This window comes from Camellia sinensis, chromosome 4 (genome assembly GCF_055761805.1).
Source record: "Camellia sinensis isolate YWXY chromosome 4, ASM5576180v1, whole genome shotgun sequence".
Lineage (NCBI taxonomy): Eukaryota > Viridiplantae > Streptophyta > Magnoliopsida > Ericales > Theaceae > Camellia > Camellia sinensis.
In genome coordinates this window covers 85,138,709-85,161,792 of record NC_138964.1, presented here as the reverse complement: position 1 = coordinate 85,161,792, position 23,084 = coordinate 85,138,709, and the positions used below count along the sequence as shown (strand labels likewise).

The following is a 23,084-nucleotide window of genomic DNA, read 5'->3' as shown; positions in this document are numbered from 1 at the left end:
TATATATATATAAATTTAACGGGAAAAAAAATTGGAGATAAAGAGATTTTTTTTAAAAAAATTATAAAAAAATTGATGATGAATTAAAGTAATTCATATAAAATTAAACTTCTTACTCAAATTTAAAACATGAAAAAATTGGTGAAAAGTTAGTAATCTTTAAAAGTTTTTTTTTTATCGCATGAAAGGTGAAATGTGAAGTCCGCATAACGTTCATAGAAATAAATAACCACTCAGCAGCATTATTGAATAAGTAAATTCCAGAAGAGAAAATCAAAATCAAAATCAATAAATAATAGATAAACGACTGATCGTCGTTCCAGAATCACTACGTTTCTTTATCATTATTTTTTTTCCCATCATTAAATAAGAAGACAATCTACAAAAGGGGATTTTAGGAGGGAATGACAATAAACCCAAACAAAAAAACAGAGACTTGAAAACTTACCTCCCTCCCAAATTCCCCATGTGAAAAAACATTCCTAGACAGACCATGAAAAAACTATGTAGCACACGGATGGTTGGATAAAGGAGGATGATAAAATCAAAGAATCACCAAATTGGCCACAAAACAAAGACACTTTGGACTACTATTTTCACTCCAAAGGGCATAGTAGTTAGTTAGTGGATGATGCAGTTGCAGTTGCAGTTGCAGTTGCAGTTGCTGTTGCTGTTGCTGTTGCTGATGCTGATGCTGATGCTGATGCTGATGCTGAGGCGGCAGCTCTGATCTAATTCTGATCAACAAACTTCATTCAGTCTTTCCTTGGGTTGGGAGAGAGGGAGAGAGAGCCCCATGACCAGCCAACCAGCCAGCCAGCCATACACGAAACGATACCAATGAAAGAATTACTCACTATCACTATCACTATCAGTATCACTATCTGGTGATTACCAACCAATCTGTGCAGCAATTTCTTTTTGCAATCTCCCTCTAAACTTCTAAAATCTCCCCTTCAGCTATCTTGCTGCCCTGCTCAAAACAATTAACTGGAAGGTCCTCTGCAAAACATGTACAACTTATAGATATATATATATATATTATGTACAACGCACGGCGGTTCATCATCCAGCATTGCCAGCAACCTCAGCAGCCCGTTGCCTCATCATCTCCATTACTGCTGCCCTTCGTCGGGAATCAGATTGCTGTTGCAGCCTCCTCAAATGTTCTTTCAAATCTCTGGAATTATTTTTAAAAAATCACTATCATATACAAAAAGTATTTATGACATGTTCAAGTCCTAATAAGTAAAGCCTCCATATAGAGGGGAAGGGGAAGGGGAAGGGGGAGGAAGTTGATAATGATGATGTACAAACCTGCAACGTGGTACATGGCATTCAGATTCCTTGCAAGCTCGAGCATGAAGTTGAAGCAGATACCACATTTTCCTACAGAGAACACAACCTCCAGAAGCACGTGTTTTGCATTGTATACCATGGCGGAAAAGACCCTTCACCTTGCGACAATTTGGATATTGACAATGTGGAGAACGGCACTGAGATGCGTGCACCAGAAGGTCAAGCATTTTTCTAAGCTGCATATCAAAAAAAATAATCAAAATCATCATGTCAAGCATTGTGTAGAAAACATGAAACTTTTTTTTTCAAAAAAAAAAAAAAAATCATTCTATTAACAACACTTTAAATGACAAGATTTAACAGGTAATGGAAGTACATGGAAAATTGACCTACAGATGTAAACTATTGAAAACACTGATGAGAAATTTTTGATTTTTGATGAGTGACAGAAGATAAAACAACAAAACTTACAGTATGTGAAAAACAGAGAAACTATAATTCATAATTCTTTATGCTGAACTGATCATAAGTTAAGAACAACATAGCAACACATATTCCAAACTTCTCAAACCATCAAACGTTCTTTCTATTGTTAAAATATCAGCCATAGAGTGCTTGGCTGTGGACAATTGGAATAACTAGATGCCTATCTGACAATTGTTTTGTTTCCTGTGTTTATATTTCATGATTTCTATGAAACAAACATAATTTAATGGTGGTGTTATTGCTTTTGTAGTTTAACTGTGTACCATATTAAGAGCCAAATATGGGCACAAAATAGAATCTGTTCACTTGTTTCCAGAACAAGTTGGCATCTGTAATCCATGCACTTAGAAATACAGAAAAGCCTTATTTGGTTCAGCACCCACAAGCAACAAAGACAATTTTTTACATGCTAAAAGGCCTTCAAACCCAGCGTTACCAGAGAACACTAGTAACCTAACAATTTACATCTTGGAATGCACATTCCGAAACATAGTCCACTTTGTGCCAAAATGGTAAATTTAGCGATCCAAAATAACCCCAATTTTTCCCCTATTTATTTCCTTAAAGATTTTCTCATGAGGGGAAAAAAACAAATTCTGATATAACAAACTGAAGTACATGGAGAATGGAGTTTTGGCCAGACAAAATGTTTAAAAAAATGGGCCATAATGCTCTTAAAAATGTGTTTTTACATAATTAAATTGGAAAAAAAAAACAAACTACGTCATTAGCCATCTAATTGTTAAATATGAATGCTTTTTTTTTTTTTTGGGTTGATAAATTGGTTAAAATAAGAATGCTTTAAAATACCTTAAATTCTGATGGTATAATGAATACAAGTCTACCCTATTGTATCACATCTTAGAGCATGTGATGTACCCACATTTCATTCATGTTCTACCTACTAGAACGATCCACATATTTGAACAAACATAATGCACCGAATTTAAACCAAAAACACAACTTTTAATGTTAGAAAAGTGTAAGGTGCAAGAAATTAGGGTTAGGGTTAGGATAGGAGAGACTGAGAATGAAGAAGAAAAGAGAAGAATTCAGACTAAGAGGTTTCGGGTGTACATGAAACCCTCCACCGAATATGATAGTATGACAATAATACTTAAAGATGCTTATAAACTCTTATCTTTGAATTAAAATCGGTGTTTCATAATGCTTATGGAACCCTTGAATGAGATTTATGAGTGTCAAACCCTTGAAAAACAAGTATTTAATGTTGAATTTGGAATTTGACACATTAAATTCATAGGGATAAGTTTATCAATCACTATTTAAACTCATAGAAATAAACTGGATACAGAGCCCATGATCAGTTCATGCTTTTCTGGCCATAACTCTATACATATAATTTTTTGTAGTGAGATCAAGACCAAAGTAGACATCCATACCTTTCCAATGATAGGTCACAGAAAAAAATCCGAGCTCAAATGAGAGAGATACGCTTGTTTTAAGTTGCAACATCAAATATTAATGTTAGTCATGAGCCCAAATTGATAAAGCAAGTGTTCTCTATGTCTAGTCGTCCTAGCGACCCTACAAGTCACTCCAGCGGCCAGCAACAATTTGTACTTTTGTGATGCTTAAGTGACTTGGACCCTACCTATGTATACAAATTGGACTTATGAATGAAGTATTTGACTTGTACTGGGAAATAACCTAAGAATGGAAACAGTTGAAGGGAGATAATAGCAAATAGAAATACCTTGTAGCACAAGGCAAGTACGTGTAGGATAATGTGATGCAAGAAAGCACTGTAAGGGGCTGTTCTGGGCCTATGAAAGCACTGGAAATTTAAGAAAGAAATAATGGAGAAGAAGATAGGTCTAGGAATCAAACCTAAAATCCCTTAGGCTTCACATCTAGGATTTGATTGCATCACACAATCCATAAGAAAGCTTCAAAACTCTGAAAAGTATTACGTAACTTTGTATAGTCTTTAGAGATTTCTTATTTCAACTAAACTACTAAAAATACTTTTGACTTCCCAAGCCAATTTAAGGCCAAATAAGAAACATAAATAAAAACTAATTAAAAAAAATAAATACTTCGAATTATCAAAACGAATCCTGTAATAAACCAATCCTTTGAGAAAATAACTTCATATCAACTGTTTGTAAGCCTATGTAATTAATTATAAATAATATAAGAGAAAATTGGTGAAAAATCTATTACAAACGAGATACAAGGAATTAGATATAAGGTAAAATCTTATTTGATAATAAGGATAAACAGGAAAAGTTATCAAAAAAGTTGTTAAAAAATTAATCGTAAAAGTCGCCGCTGATTAGCCAATCAACAGTGGCGGTGGTCGGCAGCAGTAGGTGGTGGTAGTGAGTAGAGAAATGTGTGATATTTAATAGATATGATGTTAAATGAGTGACATATGTCACATTTCAACAGATAAATTGTTGAATGAGTGACATGTGCCTTATTTTCAATAGATAAGTATTTTCGTGAATTTCAACAGATAGAGAGATATATTGATTTCAAAAGATAGATAGATAGGTTGATTTTAACAGAGTGATTCTATTTACACACCATAAATTGTCTCAATAGACACCATTACTTAGTTCCACCTTTGTTATTTTTAACTTTTGATATTGTACTCAAAACACACAACAATCTTCCTTTTTTATCCTAAGAGAGTAAAAAAAAAAAACAAAATGAAGATCTCAATACACACCACTATATACATCATATTGTATACACAGTTCACCCTCACTTTCACCATAACTATACATGGGTGGTGATGACGCATGAACGAAATGATTGCTAGCATTAAAGATCTTGGACTCTAACCACCGAACAAATATGAAAATTACCAAAATAACCCTAAACTAAAAATCCTAAAAAAAAAAAAAAAAAAATACAATAATCATAAAATAAGACTAATAATCTTAGACAGATACAAGCTTCGAAATTGCAACGACGACTTCACATTAAAATCTTCAAGTTATCTCCATCTTTTCTTCGTTGGAGATAAAAAGAAAAATAACGAGAGATTAAACTTTTCAATTCTGCCACTAAATTTGCATGGAATAACAAAGTCAATTGGCATAGGGCACACATCTGTGAATTGATCCGAATAAGCGATGAAGGGGGTATACAGCGAAAGAAGTATTGAAGGGGTCATCTTGGGTTACTGTCTGATGCCGATGGTGACACTGGTTGGGTAAAGACTCTAATGGTGTGGCCATGTGCAATCGAATGGGTCATTTTATTCCCCCCATGTGTGCGGGAACACAGAAAGACATTATCGCCTTCGCGGCAGTAGAGTATATTTCCATCATTACCAAAAAGTACACGGATAGCCACCCTTTCCTAGGCCAGACAGGAGGTGAAGACCATAAGTGAAGATAAGTTACTTTCTTTCTTTGATATTCCCACCAACAATCTTGATGCCTTTCATTTTATTCTCTTTTCCCAACACAAGATCATCTTTCGATACCGTTTTGGCCACTTCACAGATTATGATTGAAGCAAATTCACTAGGTGACTTTATGGGTTGGAGACCTCAAATTGCAATATCATGACCTCTAAAGGCATAATAAGTTCTGGACCAGCAGCAAGCTGATTTAATTCTTTAGAACCAATCATCATCTTGAGTAATAATTAGATCTTTTTGGGGTGCTTTTGAACCATCAATAAGAGCTTTTTCACCCTCATTATCTTTGTCATTCATCATTTTGGTTTGATTTCCATTCTCTTCCTCCACTTGTAACTCTTAACAGCTTAGAGTATTGATGTTCAACAACATTCATTGTCTTCAATGGTTCATCAGAGGACTTTGGCAACAAATTAGCCACATCCAAGCACAGATTAGATGTAGGACCAGCCGTGGAATTTTCCAATAGTGCAGTTACCTTGGCACAAATGTCATCCAATTTGTTACTTTCAACTTTTTGTGCTTCCAGGACAATACTTTGAAGCAAAGTCCCACATCACCGAAGTGCTAAAGTAATGTTAAGCATATAAACATGAGGGCACCTTCACCTTAATAGCTAGCTTTTGGGATTGAGTTCTATCCAAGATTGTGTAACATAGTATCAAAGCTCCGAGGATTGGTAGGGTGTGTCCCTAGCCTGCACACCGCAGGTGCTGCTGAGTGAGCACGTTGGGCATAAGGGAGATTGTGAACCAAAGTCCCACATTGCCTGAATACAAAAGTAATCTTAAGCATATAAGCGTGAGGGCACTCTCACCTCAATAGTTGGCTTTTGGGGTTGAGTTCTACCTAAGACCGTGTAACAAATACATCCAACCTCAATTGGAGGCTTCTCAACCTTCATAATCTGGTTATCCTTCATCTTGTGCAAATTTTGATTGTTCTCCTTCACTTGTAGCTTCAATTGCATAAGCTTTTGATCTTTCAACTCTAGCTCTCGGTTTTGGAGCAACTTCTTATGTGTATTTTTTTTTTTTTTGATCAGCAACAAAGAAAGATTTTATTAAGGCACAAAGCCAAAAGAAGGGAGGATAAGGCATCCTCTAAAAAAGAATACCAAGTTAAAACTTACAAAAACAACAAAAGGAGGCGAAAACCAAAACGATGAAAAACACTACATGTCACAAACTGACACCCAATCTGCTGCAATCAAAAAAGAGTAATTCCTTTGAACAAAGGATTCCCTGACACCCAAAACGATACTAAATGTCAAACTTTATCCCATAAAAAATCAACTTCTAGAGATACTTCTTCAAAGGCGTGCCCATTTCAAGTATTGGGCAGGTCGAAGAGGGCCAAGGTGCTTTGGCTTTGTGCTATCTTTGAGATTTTCTGGGTCATTTGTTTGTATCTTAATTGATGTGGCACTTCTTACCTAATAATAGGCCTTAAAGTAGGTTTAAATTCAACAAGTTTTTGACATGATTCTTCCACAACTCAATTTCGAGTGTTGTGGCACTTCTTGCTATATCTTGGACTAACAAGTTTCTCAAGGAACTCTACATGATTATTTGAAGGCATATACTTCTCGTTAGCTTTCATCTCTTGCCAAGGGTTCAGTTCATTGCACCTCTTTGCTTACTCCATCATCTATTCTTCATGTTCCTAATTTTTCCACTTACTTTTTGTTAGTAGCATTACTAACTGCTCTCACTCGATTGCTCTATAACATTTTTTCTGACTCATTGTGTCTTTCAGGAACTGGCTATGGGGAAAATGATTGGCAGTGGTAGAGCACAAGGTGGCCTATACTTTCTGGATGCCGTTCCTCCTCCATCAACTTTGTCCTCTCAGGCTCTTCAATCCACTTCCGGCTCCTCTCTTTGTCTTCTTCATCAGTGGCATCGTCGTTTGGGGCATCTTTCCTTTCATATTTTAGAGAAACTTTTTCCTTCATCAGTTCGACATTGTCCTTGGAATCACTAAGCATTACAAACAAAGTGATTCCTAGAATCACTAAGCATCACAAACAAAGTGAATCACTTGGATTTCTTTACTTTGCACTAAACATGAGATTTTCTCGTGCTTCAAAATTTTTCATAATATGGTATCTAATCTCTTCAATGCTACTATCAAAATTCTTCAGAGTGATAAATATCTTGCTGGAGCTTTCAGGGTATACCTTGAGGAGCATGGCATTATTTATCAGACTAGTTGTATTGGCACTCTTGAGCAGATTGGAGTTGCTGAACGCAAAAATGGCCACCTCCTTGAAGTTGCTCGCTCTCTCTTGTTTACCATGAAAGTTCCTCAATCTTTTTTGGGAAATGTTGTTCTTACCACTCTTTTTATTAACCGTATGCCCTCTAGTGTCCTCAATTTCCAACTTCCTCTTGAACTTCTTCCTGTGGCTTATCGCACTTCTTCCCTTCTCTCTCGAGTTTTTTGCAGTGTTTGTTTTGTCCATCTCCAACTCGTACTCGTGAGAAGCTTGATGCTAAGGCTATCCGGTGTGTCTTTCTTGGTTATTCTGCTACTTACAAGGGTTACAAATGCTATGACCCTCACACTCGTAAGCTGTATGTTAGTATGGATGTCACCCTCTGTGAATCTGAGTCTTTTTTCCCAAATCCTCTGCTATCTCCTCAGGAGGAGAGTGTTACGGATGAGGTGGCTTCATATCAGCACGAGTTGTCTTTGTTCCTTCCTAATCAAGGGGCTGCTATTTGTGGTAAGGGGGAGCCTAAGAGTTCTGTTGATGAGACTGATATTGGTGGTTGTTTGGACAGAGCTGATCTTAAGACTTATTCACGGCGTCAGAAAGAGTAGACTTCTCTTGTGCCACTCGGTCAATCATCATTTCTCATGCCAGTTCCATACCCAGTTTCCATTGACTCTACAGGTAATGATCCTCAACTATTTCTTCACCAGTTATTGATAGCCCTGTTGCTGTTGATTTGAGTCTTCCTATTGCTCTTAGAAAGGCGATTAGAGCCTGTACTCAATACCTCATTTCTAAATTTGAGTCATATGATTCACTGACTTCTATATATCATGCCTTTGTTTAGTCTCTTTCTTCTGTGTGTATTCCGCAGGGTTGGAAAGAAGCTATAAATGATCCTAAGTGGAAGGTAGCTATGGTAGAAGAGATGCCAACTTTGAGTAAAAACAACACTTGAGAGTTGGTGTCTCTTCCTAATGGAAAAACACCAGTTGGATGTAAGTAGGTGTTCACCATTAAGCACAATGCAGATGGGATGATTGAACGGTATAAAGCAAAACTAGTGGCCAACGGATTTACCCAGACATATGAAATAGACTATCAAGAAACTTTTGCTCTTGTAGCGAAGATGAATTCCATTCGAGCTATTCTTTCGCATGTTGCTAATTTAGGATGGCCTTTACAGCAACTAGATATGAAAAATGTCTTTCTTTATGGGAATTTGGACGAGGTATATATGGATGTACCTCCAGGATTCTCATCTCATACTACAGTTGGAAAGATTTGTAGATTGAAGAAGGTTTTGTATGGTTTGAAACAATCTCCTCAAGCCTAGTTTGGTAGATTCCTAAAGGCAATGCTGGGATTTCGGTATAAGCAAAGCAATGCAGATCACACCATGTTTGTCAAACGCAATGTACATAAGGTAACAGTGCTTATTGTATATGTGAATGACATAGTTGTGATAGGTAATGATGAGGAGGAGGTGACTCATCTCAAGATGCAGTTTAGCTAAGGAATTTGAGATCAAAGACCTTGGTCCGTTGATGTACTTTCTTGGAATTGAAGTTACCAGATCTGATAAAGGGATCTTTATTTCTCAAAGGAAGTACATTCTAGATCTTCTTGAGGAAACGGGCATGTTGGGCTACAGACCAGTTGATTCACCGATTAAGACCAATCATCACCTTTGTAGTGGGGTTGGTGAGCTTGTGGAGAAGGAAAAGTACCAAAGACATGTGAGAAGACTGATGTATCTATCTCATACTTGGCCAGATATTGCCTATGCAATTGGGATAGTGAGTCAGTTTATGCATGATCCTCATGCAACTCATTTGGATGCAGTCTATCACATTTTGAGGTACTTTAAATATGTCCCTGGAAAAGGAATTTTGTTCTTTAATCATGGTCACTTGAGGTTGGAAGCATTCACCAATGCAGATTGGGCAGGATCTATAGATGACTGACGTTCTACCTCCGGTTGCTATGCTTTTGTAAGGAGAAATCTAGTCACATGGCTGAGTAAGAAGCAGGCGGTAGTATCCAGATCTAGTGTTGAAGCTGAATACAGAGCTATAGCACATGGAACATGTGAACTGATGTGGCTTCAATCTTTGTTGAGTGATATAGGGCTTGACTGAGTGATCCCATGACTTTGTATTGCGATAACAAGGCTACCATTAGTATTGCGTACAATCCTATTCAACATAACCAGACTAAGCATATTGAGATTGACAGACATTTCATTAAGGAGAAATTGAATAAGGGCGTGATATGTATGCCTTTTGTTAAGTCTGAATATCAACTGGCGGATGTTTTTACTAAAGGTCTTAGTAGTAAGGTCTTTCACCCCATTGTTGCAAGTTGAGCATGAGAGACATCTTTGCACCAACTTCAGGAGGAGTGTTAAGTGTTAGGAGTAGTTTGGTCTTTATGTCTTATTCTTATTATTATAAATAGTTGTGTGTATGAGGGAAACCCTATGTTTTTTAATCAAATAATATACAGCAGCTTCTCCCTCTCTCTCGTTATGCTTCTGCAACTTCTTCTTCTTCTTCTTCTTCTCCTCATCTATACATTCAACACTTAGGCCTGACACCTAGGGTTTGATTGCATCACACAATACATAAGAAAGCTTCAAAGTTCTTAAAATTCTCTAAAATATCAACTTTGTTGAATTAGAAGCATTATATGACTTTACATAGCCTTTATAGACTTCCTATTCCAGCTAGAACAAAAAAAAAGGAAACTTCCGAAGCCAATTTAAGAGCAACTAAGAAACATAAATAAAACTAATTAAATAACTTGACCCACTAGACAATCAATACGCAACCCCTACATCCCATGTTAGCAAATATGAAAATTACCAAAATGCTCCTAACCTAAAAATCCTAGAAAACATAAAAATAATCATAAAATAAAACTAATAATCTTAGAAATATGATTATGTATGGTTCCTATTAGTTTCTCTTTGAAATCGTTCCAATTTTCAAATATTGTCGCTTCTTTGAATTTACTCTTCATTGAGCTTCTTATTGCATCATAATGTTCGCATTTAATTCTAGAAAATGTTCTATTTGTGAATAATTTGTAAAATCTTTTATTTTTTGATATCAGAGCATTATGCTTGTTTTTCATGAAAAGTAATCTTGATTCATACAATTTACAAACCATATGAATATGATATGCTCTAGAGTCTCATGTATATGATATGTTTGGGCTAACAAGTAGGGTAGCAAATGATTATACTCATTGCTCTTCTTATTTGATATGGATATCTAAACTTCAGTATACGAGACTCAAGTTATATGGAATGATCCGCCTTGTATGATATGTAGTGTATCCCATGTATCATCCAACTAGGGCATCTAGCCCCACAGACATTGACTATTGGAACATCAATAGTGGCATTGTCTGTCTATGATTAGGAGTTTGAGATATTCACAAAGTTTTTAAAGGCGAATGTGTAACTCAGGGCTTTTTATCCCTGATACAACGAGGCATAAGCATTTCAAAATTTAAATTTCAATGGTTAGTAAATAAATTAATTAATTTAAAATAATAAAAAAACTAAATATAAAGGAGTAAATACTTTTCTTCTTAAGGCGTTGAACATTTCACTATAGAGAAGAAAACTTGCCTTCATTAATGAAATTGACATTCTTAGTTTAGCGATTGAGCTTCTCACTTTCGCACTAACTTTGTGTTGTTCCTTGATTGGTCATTTACTCATATAGAATATAGTTGCAATAAAGAATCTTTTTTTTTTTTTTTTTTTTTGCTTTGTTATGTTTCAACCATCTACTAGACTAAGTTTAACAAGAGCCTGAGGCAATCTGTTCATATGCGTACTCCCCATATACTTATGCACAAAAGGCATACAAGGCACTCCTAAGGTGCATGCCTCAAACTATGATGCGCAACCCTTTGGAGAGTATAACCTAAAAATCAAAGTCTTTATGAGCTTTACCTTAGCCTCAAGGCAAGTCACAGTAAAGCCTTCTAAAACTTTGTATATTCTCTAGATATTATGTATATTTTGTAGATATCGTAGATATTATAGAGATTGCTTTGTGTAATATTCTAGGAATTATGCCTATTTCCTTTTTCGTTTTAAAGTTAGCCCACGCTATATGTAGTAATGTAATTCTTCTATATTAGACACACAATTGAGTGTACGATTTCTCTTTTCCTCCGAAACTTTCTAGGTATTAGGTTTCTGAAAAACCATAGACCTAAGTTGTCTCTGTTTCAGCACCTTTGACAATCTGACTTTATTTTTTCGTCTCTGCTTCTTCTCTCTAAGAGCAGTAGCCGAATGCCACTACACCTTCCCCTGCGCCAGTTGACCACCATCAGCCCCGCCGAGCCCTAGTTCTACCTTATTCGACCACCACAAGGTCACTGTGACCCTTCCTAGTCCGCCGCAATTCTTCACAGTCAATCCCAACGCTATTCTCTATGTCCTTTGACTTTGTCCAACCCTAAACCAAACAATTTTCAGCCCTAGTTGACCCTACGCTGAACCCCTTTCTTGATTCTTTTTTTTTTTTTCCCCTTGTTTGAGCTCTCTCACAATATCAGATGACAAGATTCAGGCCAGCAGTTGCAGACTCATTGGCGCCAATTACACCTGTTGGCCCAGTGTTATGAAAAACTTCATTCTTGGTTGCAAGAAGTGGGGTTATATTTCTGATTCTATACCTTGCCCATAGGATCCTAAGAAAGGGGTATCTAGCCCTGCATGCGAAGCTTGAGATTGTGATAATTCCCAAGTTTGACTTGGTTCCACAACTATGTGGCAAATCATATTGGAATGATGTTCTCAGTACACTACTGCAAATGAGGTGTAGGACCATTTACTTGGAGTTTATCAGTAGTCTAACTTTGCCAAGCGGTATGAGTTTGATAATGCTATTTAGAGTGCTCGCTAGCGGGACAAGTCCATTTAGGACCTATGTTACATGGACTCGGCAAAAGTGTTAGGCTCGGATATGTGTCTTAAGAGTTGAATTTGAATACAGGTACGAGGATACATTTATTTATATATATTTAAAAATATATGATGAGTTTTAAAGAATAATTATGTAAGACTTAAAGAATAATTTACACATAAGATTTAATAAGGCCCAAGTTATTCTTTTATGGTGATGAAGGTTTTTTTCTTAATGAGAGCTCAACATTTTTATTTAATATTGGATTATATTGGGCCAAGTATTTGGGATTAAAAATATACACATTTTCATAAACCTCTAATCCAATACTAAAATACCCTAGCCTATTCAAAATAAAGCTGAAAAGGGTTCACAAATCTTAAAAAATCCCTAGCCACTAGTCGTTACAACAAAGAAACTATAAAGTTCATCATCCGCGATTTCGAAGCAATGCCAAACAGGTACATCTTTGATCCTCCTCCTCCTCCTCCGTCTTCGTCATCTATGGTCAATCACGTCTGTCACAAGGTTGTGTCCGACTCGAGTCTCGCACCCGTATTCGTGTTGTGCTGTATCGTGTTGACTCGAATACTCCGGCTAAAATCGGCAAGTCCATGTAACACAGTCTAGGACTTCTATATCGAGATGACTGGTCTCTGAGATCAATTGGCCTTGATGGAACTACTTAGCGTCAAGGCGCTAAATGATTATTTGAAGTTTTGAGAGGGCTATTTGTTGCAGTTTTTTATGATCCTTTCTCCCAGTTTGAGGCCATCCATGGTGGCATCCTTCACTAATGTCCTCTCCCCTCTGTAGATGCTATTGTTTGTGAGCTCCTCTCCGAAGAAACCTCGGCTCAAGACTGTCAATTAGGTTTTGTCTCCATATGTCTTCTTGGTTCCTACTCAGCTTCTCCTGTTGTCGACTCTATGTGCTCATTTGGGGAGCTTCTATTTGCACACACCCATTATACTTTATACACATCTTTTTCAATAAATAATTGGTTTAGAAGTAGCATTCTGAAAATAAACAATTTGTTCGGAAGTAGAATTTCGAATTTTTTTTCATTTTTTCAATATTCAACTTCCGAATGTGTTTATTTGAATTGTGTATGATGTCCATAATAGTAATTTCACTTGGAAATAAAATTATAATAAAAATAATTATCATTAAGTGTGTGCAAAGAGGAAAATGGAGATGTGCAAATAGAAGCTCCCACTCATTTGCTTCAGATTACCAAAAAGCCCAAGTCCAAGCTCTCTTAGGACGTGTACTTTCCGCCATCAAAATGGCCACTGAAAGTGCAACTGCCCAAGAAGGGTTGTCAGTCTGGACAATCTTCTCCCAGTGACTCTGAATTTGCTATGCTCAGATTGCTCAGTTTTAACACATGATGTCCTCTAACTAGCCATCTACTCTGACCTCTACTTTGACCTCTGTTCATTTAGGTTTGATTGAGTCCAAGCTATGAAGGATGAGCTGTCTACTTTGAAGAAGACCTTTACTTGGGAGCTAGTGCCTTTGCCTACTAGCAAAATTTTGGTTGGATGCAAGTGGATCTACAAAGTCAAGTCTCATTCAAATGGATCTCTAGAGTGTTACAAAGCTCTCATAGTGGCTAAAGGTTTCTCTCAGAAGTATGGCCTTGATTATGGAGAAATTTTTGCGCCTATAGCCAAGATGACCACTTCCTATACCTTGATCTATGTGGCTATTGTCCGTTGTTGACCTCTTTATCAGATGAACATCAAGAATGCCTTTCTTAAAAGTGGTCTACATATGTTCTCTTTCTAGTCTACTTCATTCTTTTGGACAAGTGTGTCATCTTCTCCATGCCCTTTATGGTCTGAAGCAATCTCCACATGCCTGGTACAACCACTTTCAGACTATTGTTACTCAACTTGAGCTCCATCCTAGTGCCCATGATTCTACTTTGTTACCCTTTTGCTACTTAGGTCAAATAACATCTTTTCCGCACCTTCAAGATAAAGAATCTAAGTCCTTTGCGCTATTTTCTTAGTATTGAGGTTGCCTCTTCACTAAAAAAGTATATTCTCTCTTAAGCCAAATACGCTAATGAGGCTTATCCATCATGCCTGTCTCTCCAATACTAAGACTTTTGACACCCCGATTGAGCTTAATATGAAGCTCAATACTACTGATGGTGTTCCTTAGGGTGATCCCTTCGCATCAATAACTTGTGGGTTGCTTGGTCTATTTAACTGTGACTCTCCCTGATCTTGCCTATGTTGTTTATGTGGTCAGTCATTTTGTTTCTACTCCTCGATCCACGCACTAGGTTGCTTCAGTTAGACTGCTGCACTATCTCTAAGGTACTATATTCCAAGGCTTACTGTTATCCTCCACCGCTTCTTTAAAACTTCAGGCCTATTCTGATTCTGATCAGGCTGGTAGTGTCATTGATTGTAAGTCCACCTTTGACTTCTGAATGTTTCTTGGCGATTCTCTCATTTCCTAGTAAAACAAAAAACAAACTATTGGTTCCCACTCTACTATTGAGGTTGAGTACCGTGCTATAACTCATACTACTGCTAAGATTATAAGGCTTTGTTGCCTTCGGTCCGATTTGGGAGTTTCTTGGTCTTCTCCAACCTTGCCTTACTATGACAACAAAAGGGCCATCCACATTGTCCATAATAGTCTTTCATGAGAGGAAGACATACATTGGGATTGATTGTCGCTTCATCCATCAACATCTTTAGTCTGGATCAATTTATCTTCCCTTCATCACTTCAATTCTACAACTTGCTGATTTCTTCATGATGACTCGCACTATTGCTCGATTCCGGATCCTTCTAGACAAACTCTCGATGTTTTTTGGCCAAACACATTCTCTAGATATTATGTATATTTTGTAGATATCATAGATATTCTAGAGATATTATCCAATGTTCTATTCTAGGAATTATGCTTGTTTCTTTTTCTATTTTAAGGTTATCCTAGGCTATAAATACTGATGTAATTCTTCTCTATTGGACACATAATTGAATATACAGTTTCTCTTTTCCTTAGAATCTTTCAAGGAGACCAGGTCAACACAGTCCTCTTGTTTAGTCTATCAAAAATATGAAAGATATGGGAGATGTGATACATGTTAAGGCGAAGTTAAACGACAGACAAGTGGATAGAATACATGATATTAGCATGTTCATATGCTCTTTTTATCTATGATTTCGATGATGCTCAGGTTCGCATTCCATCCAGTTCAATAGGCCAAAGGTAGCAAGTGCTACTGGCTGGTCATGGTCCTAAATCAACAAAAGATGGAGTTTGGCTCGTGACACAAGAATTTCCCAACAAAAAGGGAAAAGAACAAACCACAAACAGTAGCAAGTGCCAACAGAATGACAAAAAGAAACTGGGAAAATAAAACTAATTTATTTTAAGGAAAAAAAAAAACCTCTGAAACTCGTAGTTGCCTAGCTTCTTTGTTCTGTGCATCACAATCGGCCATCGATGGATGGTTTGTCAACTTATGAGGATGATCAATTCCTTCATCCTTTTCATAACAAGAATTGCATACATCGTAATCGGGGCAAATCTCACATCGCCAACCTTGACCAGTTTCAATATCAAGATGACATATATAGCAAGTTGTCACAAATGCAGGAGCAGTGGGATTGTGAAGATGGTAAAGTACCATCATAGAAGAATGTTTAGCCCGGCGGAGTGTATCATATTGATAATGATTTCCTTGACAAAGACTCAAAAATGCCTGTCTTGTATCAAAGAATTCGCTCTCAAGAATCTCATCTTTATCCTTCGTATCTTGAGGTACATCATTGATTTCAACCTGCAGGATTTATCCATCTCACTTCACAATCAGGACAGTGACAAAATATCCATGAAGTAATAAATAAATAGAACTCAATGAATGGCTCCTAAAACATCAACCAGAAAGTAAAAACTCACGGCTAGAACAGCTTACCTGATAAAGCATGTGTCTATCCCTATGATTGATGGGATGTCTCTCTCTCTCTTCAAGTTTTTGTTCAGTTTCATAACACCTGTAAGAACAGAAGCACAAACATCAAATGCACATTGTAATCAAAGTCACTAAGAAAGTGTAACACCCCAAGTTATACCAATTTCGATAATTATATTATTATCCTTCATTGATTGACTTAAGCCAAATTAATTATATTAATTTATATAAAATGGATAAGTTAATGTTTAGAAAGAGCATAATTAATAAGTTAAGAACACATGAATTCCTTTGTCAAACTAATTTTAACATATATAAAAATATTTAGTTGACTTTCAGTACCTTAAAGTATCAAGGAATAGAAATGAAAATTAGAGAATAGAAACTAATTAGAAATGAATACAATTGGTTAGGAATGTGAAGGAAATACATGTGTCAAGAATTATAAAATTAAGGAAAAATTAGATCAATTTTAAAACGTTTGCGTAATCCTGGTGGATCAAATTAAGCCAAGGAATAACTGCAGACTTGAAATTGAAACGTTTATAAACCTTAGAAATATTAATTGAGAAGCCTGATAGCATTAATTTGACGTGAAGAACATTTTAGGCATTTTGTCGAAAAATCGATTAAGATTAACGAAATTACGTAAAATTAAATTAGCTTAATTGAGATTAATCTACCATCTCTCTCTCTCTCTCTCTCTCTCTCTAAAAACGAGACATTCTCTCTCTAACCCCTTCTTTCTCTTAGGGTTTTTGTACGGGAGGGGGAGGGAGCTTCGGCCTCCGGCCACCCCTCTCCTCTCTCCTCCTTTTCTTTCCTTCTTGTTTCTGCTCAATAACTCTTAGGAGATCTCTCTTCCCAACATCTCCCTCTTTGTGAGGAGTTTCTTCCCCCATGGTGGAAGTTTGTTGTGTTGCTCGTCCTCCGTCTCGCCAGTGGTAAATCGGCCATGTTCCTCCTCGTCCATTGCTCACTATAGCCGTAATCTCCATCCCACCGCCAGATCTGCTTCAGATCTGGCCACCTCCACGGATCCGGCCGGTTTCTTCGGGTATGAGGTTGTGTCTTTCATTTTTGTTTTTGTTTTTTTGGTTTGGGTGTGTTTTTTGGAGTCCATTGATGCTAGGCTGTGACTTACCCACTCTATGGTTGTAGCCTATAATCTATCTCAAACATGCTCTATGGCCGATTGTGTTGACCTTTGCTTCACAGCATGAGCACAAGCACAGGTTGTGCGTCTGCATTTTTCATAGTTTTTACTCTTGTGTATTTTCTGATCTAATTTTTTTTTTGCTTGGTGTAAGTTTATAAATTGGATGGATTCCTCTTTGTAAGTGCCGTTTGGCTTCAATATTGGAAATTTCTTTCTTTCTGATCAAAAAATAAATAAATAAATAAAAATTGAGATTAATCTAATAATAAGAATTAAGAATTAATTCTAATTGATTGGAACTAGACATGATTACTAAATTAGAATTCATATAGTGATTCGTTTATTAGGAGATTTTATTTTGAATCAGAAATTGAAAGGCTAGATGATTTAAGAAACCATAAGTGACGAGCTTTAATTGATTCAGTTTATTGTATAGAATCATATGAGAGTTTAATTAAAAATTTGATTCAGATTAATAAAATTAAATATGATTAAATTAAGCCTTAGGTCTCGTGTGTCAACTATACATTTTAGCCAAAAAATCAAAAAAATACTATAAGTTGTCACATTACTCTCTACGTTTCTGCGCATCTTTTCATAAAAAATCAAAAAGTTACTAAAATAACATGTTCCTAAACGAGGCCTTAATTGGGATTAATTAAGTTATGTGGGATTTATAATTAATCAAGATTAAATTGTGTTTAATTGAGCTAATGGTAATTATGTATTAAGTTAATCCTAATCTCAATTACTTAATTATAAAAGATGAAAGTTGCAGAGAATTCTAGAATTTTTTTTTTTTTTTTTTTGGGGGGGGGGGGAGAAGAAATCAGAAAGTGGTGTAAAATATAGAAGCCTATTCCTTTTATTGAGCTGGAGGAACCATAGGAGAGAGAGAGAGAGAGAGTTCAACTTGTATTTGCTGGAAATCTACAGAAAGAGAGACAAAGAAATTGAAGACAAGAAGAAGAAACTCAAAACTTTATCAAGAGACTCAACAAATTGAAGAACCTAGGTAAGAAATTGAAACTTGAATCTTGTAGATAAGTCACCTAAAAGCTGAAATTAAGAAGTAATTAAGTTTAATTTCATGTAATTAAAAAAAATAGCAAGAAGATGAAGAAAATTGAGTTAGGTTAATGAATATGGAAATTAATCTTAAAATATCATCAAATTGTGTTTGATTTTGAACACTACGAAGTATTTGAGTTTTATATGTACATGCATCATAAATTTTGAAGAATTTGAACTATTCAATTTCATATTTTGAAGAGAAAAATGAAAAGTTTTATAAAAATCAAGTTCATGGAAATTTGGAGGTAATCATGAAGTTAGATAAGGTTTTGATTTTATAATGAAAATTAGGAATTGGTTTGATTTTGATCTTTAATCCATGCATGTAATGTAATTTAAGAGTTCTACTTAATTTAAACATATTTTAGAATATCTATGACTATAAATTAAGTTTTGCGTTAAAAATTGAGTTAAGTTCAAATTCTAAGAGATTGATTTTGTAATTTATTATTTGAGTTTGATTTTTGTTATTTTTCATGAAGTGAAATTCCATCTTTACATGCATCATAAGTTTTTAAAAGTTTTGAAGATTTAATTCATGTGTTCAAAGGAAGAAGAATAAAGTTTTGAAAAATCATAAGTTTATGAATATTTTAAGTTTAATTTTGAAATTAAAGGAGTATTAATGTAAATGATTTGAAATTGATCAAATATTTAGGTTTTCTGAAGTGTTTTCATGTGTTTATAATCAAGCCATGCAAGACTTCAAGTTTTGAAAATGTGTTTGGAAATTATTTTTGTTGATTTTCGGAATAGAGAAAAATTACAGACCGCTCGAGTGGTAAAGTCACTGCCCGAGCGAACATTGAGACCATCCAGAATCTATTTTTACAAACCAAAGTATTGAGAACCCGTGCTACTCTGTTTCAGCATATTTTGAAAAATTGTCTTAAGTTTATATTTTCATCATCATCTCTTTCTGAGCATCTTTAAGCATGAGTTAAGCCTCATTTAGAATTAATAAGCTAAGAACCAACACAAGTTAATTGGTTAAAGAAGCAAACTAAGAATTCGGTTTATTTGAGAAGAAAGACTAAGAGAAGTAAGATTCGATTAGATCAAGAGAATAATATAATGTTTCGATGTGTATGTTTGTGTGCTATGTGTAGGTTGGACATCCGAGGGGTAATATTCGTTCAAGCCCACTATAAATAATATCTCTATAATATGTTCGAAATGTGTTTTGAAAATTGTTTACATGAATGGTGTTATGAAATGTTATTTTTATATGAATGAATGAATGTCTTATTTGAAATGTATTTGTGGCATCCTTTAGTGAGGCCCTCCCCTGGGGGAAACAATACCATGGCCCTTCGATTATTGGATTGACAAAGATCTCTAATGATTTGACCCAAGTGGTCCCTTCACTAGACCTTATGGTCCCTTCGTTTAGACCTTCATGGTCCCTTTGCTAGACCTTCATGGTCCCTTTGCTAGACCTTCATGGTCCTTTTGATTTAGGCCTTTGTGTCCAATTGTTACTCTATTCGATGTACCACATATGATGAATGATTAATGGATTTTGATATGGAAAATGTTTGATTTGAATTCGATATATGATTCATTTGAAAATGTAAGATATGGCAAATACATTTTTTTGAATTGTAAAACATGTTTTATATTATGATGGACTTCATTCATTAACCTCTTTATTTTTGTATTACTCACTGGGCTCTAACTCACCACTCTCCCTTATATATATGTAGGTGAGCATCAGGAAGATCAGTATTAAAGTTTGCTTTGGAGTTCACCGTTTTGTCAAGCCATCCGAAGATGTGCCTCCGTATTAAGGTTTTTGTTTTTGATTTTGACAAGCTTGTTAAGCTTTATTTGTCAAAGTCTTATACGTATGATTTGAGGTGTATAAGATATGCATTTGTGTATATATATATTAAAGTGTTATATGAAATGTTTTAGTATTTCAATTTATCATGCATTCAATAGACAATTTTATTTTTGTTTTGCTTCCGCTTCAAACTCGATATTATTTAAATATTTTGAAATTTTGTCTTTGAAGCCATAGGTAATCTATGATTACTGGCCGGTCACCACTCTAACCTCTAGGGGTGGGTTGGGGTCGTGACAGAAAGTGAGGTTAAAGAATGTACATGTTATCTTTCAAGAACCATTAACTGATATAAAGCAACATTTCATAAAGGGAGCCTCTATTCCCACTTCACTTTGCTCCAAATACACTCTCTTCTTTGTCCTTATTTTACATAGAAGGGAGTGTATTTAGAACAAAATGGAGTGGGAATAGTAACTAAGGGATGTATTTAGAGCAAAGTAAAGTAGGAATAGTGGCTCCCTTTCATAAAAGCCTAGTCTGTTATGTCTACATACGAGATACGGACACGGTGATACGATAAATTTTTTTTTTTTTCAAAAAAAAAAAATACAAGTACGGCTAGGGTACATTTGTAAAAAAAATTAATAGTCTTATACTAATCTTTAAGAATTAGGTATTAATTCCAAGCCAAAAAAAAAGAAAAAAAGAATTAGGTATTAGTTGGTAGCCAGTTTACTTCTTTTAGTTTTAAAAAGTCTTACAAGTATTTCATTTCAACATCAAGTCTAATATGTATATATCACAATAATAGAACAACGATATCTAATCTAATTTTACTTTCTAATTCTTAATTTCTATGTAGTTATAAGGGGCATACATGATACAATAAGAATAAGTCAATTTGACAAATTATACTACTTTAATTCACTATATGTTCTTCTTATCAAAGAACTAAACAAAGTATTAGAAAAATATTCTTATATTATCCTCGCAATTATATTATATTATAATACTATGCAAGAAATGCTACAATTCTAACTTCATTACGGTAATATGTGACTTGAAGTATCTGATACTTCAAAATTAATGAAAAATTAATTAAGAAGTATCTAATACTTTTAATAAGTATCCGATATGTATTTGCGAGTATCCAAGAAGTATCGGTATCCGATACAAATACATAGCCCTTGCCCTTTTAGAATTAATGTTTTGCTCTACAACATTTACTTTTACCAAAAATTTTTGGGAGGCCAAAAATACTTTCAAAAATTTTAAAAACATTTTTTTGATATTTATTTTTATCAAATATGATTTTTTTTTCCAGAAAAACAAACCAAAATATTGTTATTTTCTTTTGTCTATTAATCAACAAATTTACATATATATAATTTTTTCTCTTTTCTTTTTTCTTTTTTCTCTTTCTTTTTTTTTTTTTTTTTTTTTTTTTGTTAATCAACAAATTTACATTATTTTGGTCCAATGGACATCAAGTCAATACATCCATCAAACCATGGGTAGCAATACCTGTAATTATTTTCCTTGTATTTTTTTGAAGCAACAGCATATGCTTAAAAATTCATTGGAATGCATATTTTGACCCTATTTTGTCTGATTTTAATGTTTGTAATGGTTTCTGATCAACATTATGGCACCTAACAATGTTTACTACAAATGATATTCATGTAGGACCTAAGAAGCACAAACACGGATACAGATGAAGACACAAACACGGACACGGCGATTTCAAAAAAAAAAAAATGGGAACACGGACACGGTGGGGGACACGGCAATAAAATATGCTTTCATATATTTTTATTTGCTATCTAGATTCATATTACATCCATAAACAATTATTATTAACAAAAACTAATTCTAATTTTTTTTTAAAAACACTTTTAAATTAACATTTATTTTTATAGATAATCTATTAAGTACTCAAATCTAAGAATAATATAATAAACATTCAACATTCATCAATAACGCTAAATAAAATGGGGAAAAAGACAACTTGGCATGTCCCTCATGTGTCCCCTGAAAATAAATTAATTAAATAAAGAGATATGCCATGTCGTGTGTCCCATGCATGTCCCCGCCATGTCCGTGTGTCCCCAACGTGTCCGACACGGATACAGCACTTGTTTTTGAAGTGTTGGTGCTTCATAGTGTAGGACTGATTAGGTAAATGGGGCTGCCTACAACAGGAGTTGTGGTGTGTCTATGTTTCCATAGGGTAAAATAAGTTGGGGCTAGGGTTCTATAAGGTAGAAGACGACATCAGAGTTTCTAAATAGAATAGATGAATTTTGGCTTAGTTTTCAGAAAGTTTCAGGATGCAAAAAATTCAGAATAGAGGCTATTTGAGGCCGTAAATAATGGTTAAAATAGGGTTTTACTGGTTAAATTTGAGGTCAATGGGTAGGGGAAGGAGTTAGGGTTGATTTGGGCGAGTAGGCTTTTGGAGCTAAAAAAGGATTTATGGGGCATGTAACCCGAGAATAATGTTGATGTGGAAGATGAAGGGGAGAAAAGAATGAGAAATCAACGGCTCTAGAATCCCACCATAGCAATTGCCCCATAAGGAAAAGTTACACAAGACATCACACACAGTTTCAAACAAGGGTTAATTACGCTTACCACCTCTGCACTGTTACGGCAATCTCACTTTGGTCCCCTTCACTTTCAATTATGATAGTCAACATTCACATTTTAAGTCAAGTTGCAATCTCACCCTTCAGTCCGTCTACCATTACTGAGGTTGGCAAAAATTAGAAGTGAA

The 23,084-nt window shown here is 35.2% G+C and overlaps 1 protein-coding gene across 2 annotated transcripts in view; it reads right to left on the bottom strand.

Moving 5' to 3' along the window:
* Nucleotides 1-268: 268 nt before the first annotated feature.
* Nucleotides 269-23,084, bottom strand: part of LOC114315782 (histone acetyltransferase HAC1) — a 42,776-nt gene continuing 19,960 nt past the window's right edge. For both annotated transcript variants that reach the window (XM_028262388.2, XM_028262389.2), the window contains exons 15-18: nt 16,290-16,368; nt 15,762-16,154; nt 1,318-1,535; nt 269-1,180 (exon numbers count right to left, since the gene is read on the bottom strand). In XM_028262388.2, coding sequence (XP_028118189.2) covers nt 1,066-1,180; nt 1,318-1,535; nt 15,762-16,154; nt 16,290-16,368 — 805 coding nt within the window. In that variant the 3' untranslated portion in view covers nt 269-1,065. The remainder of the gene's footprint in view (nt 1,181-1,317; nt 1,536-15,761; nt 16,155-16,289; nt 16,369-23,084) is intronic.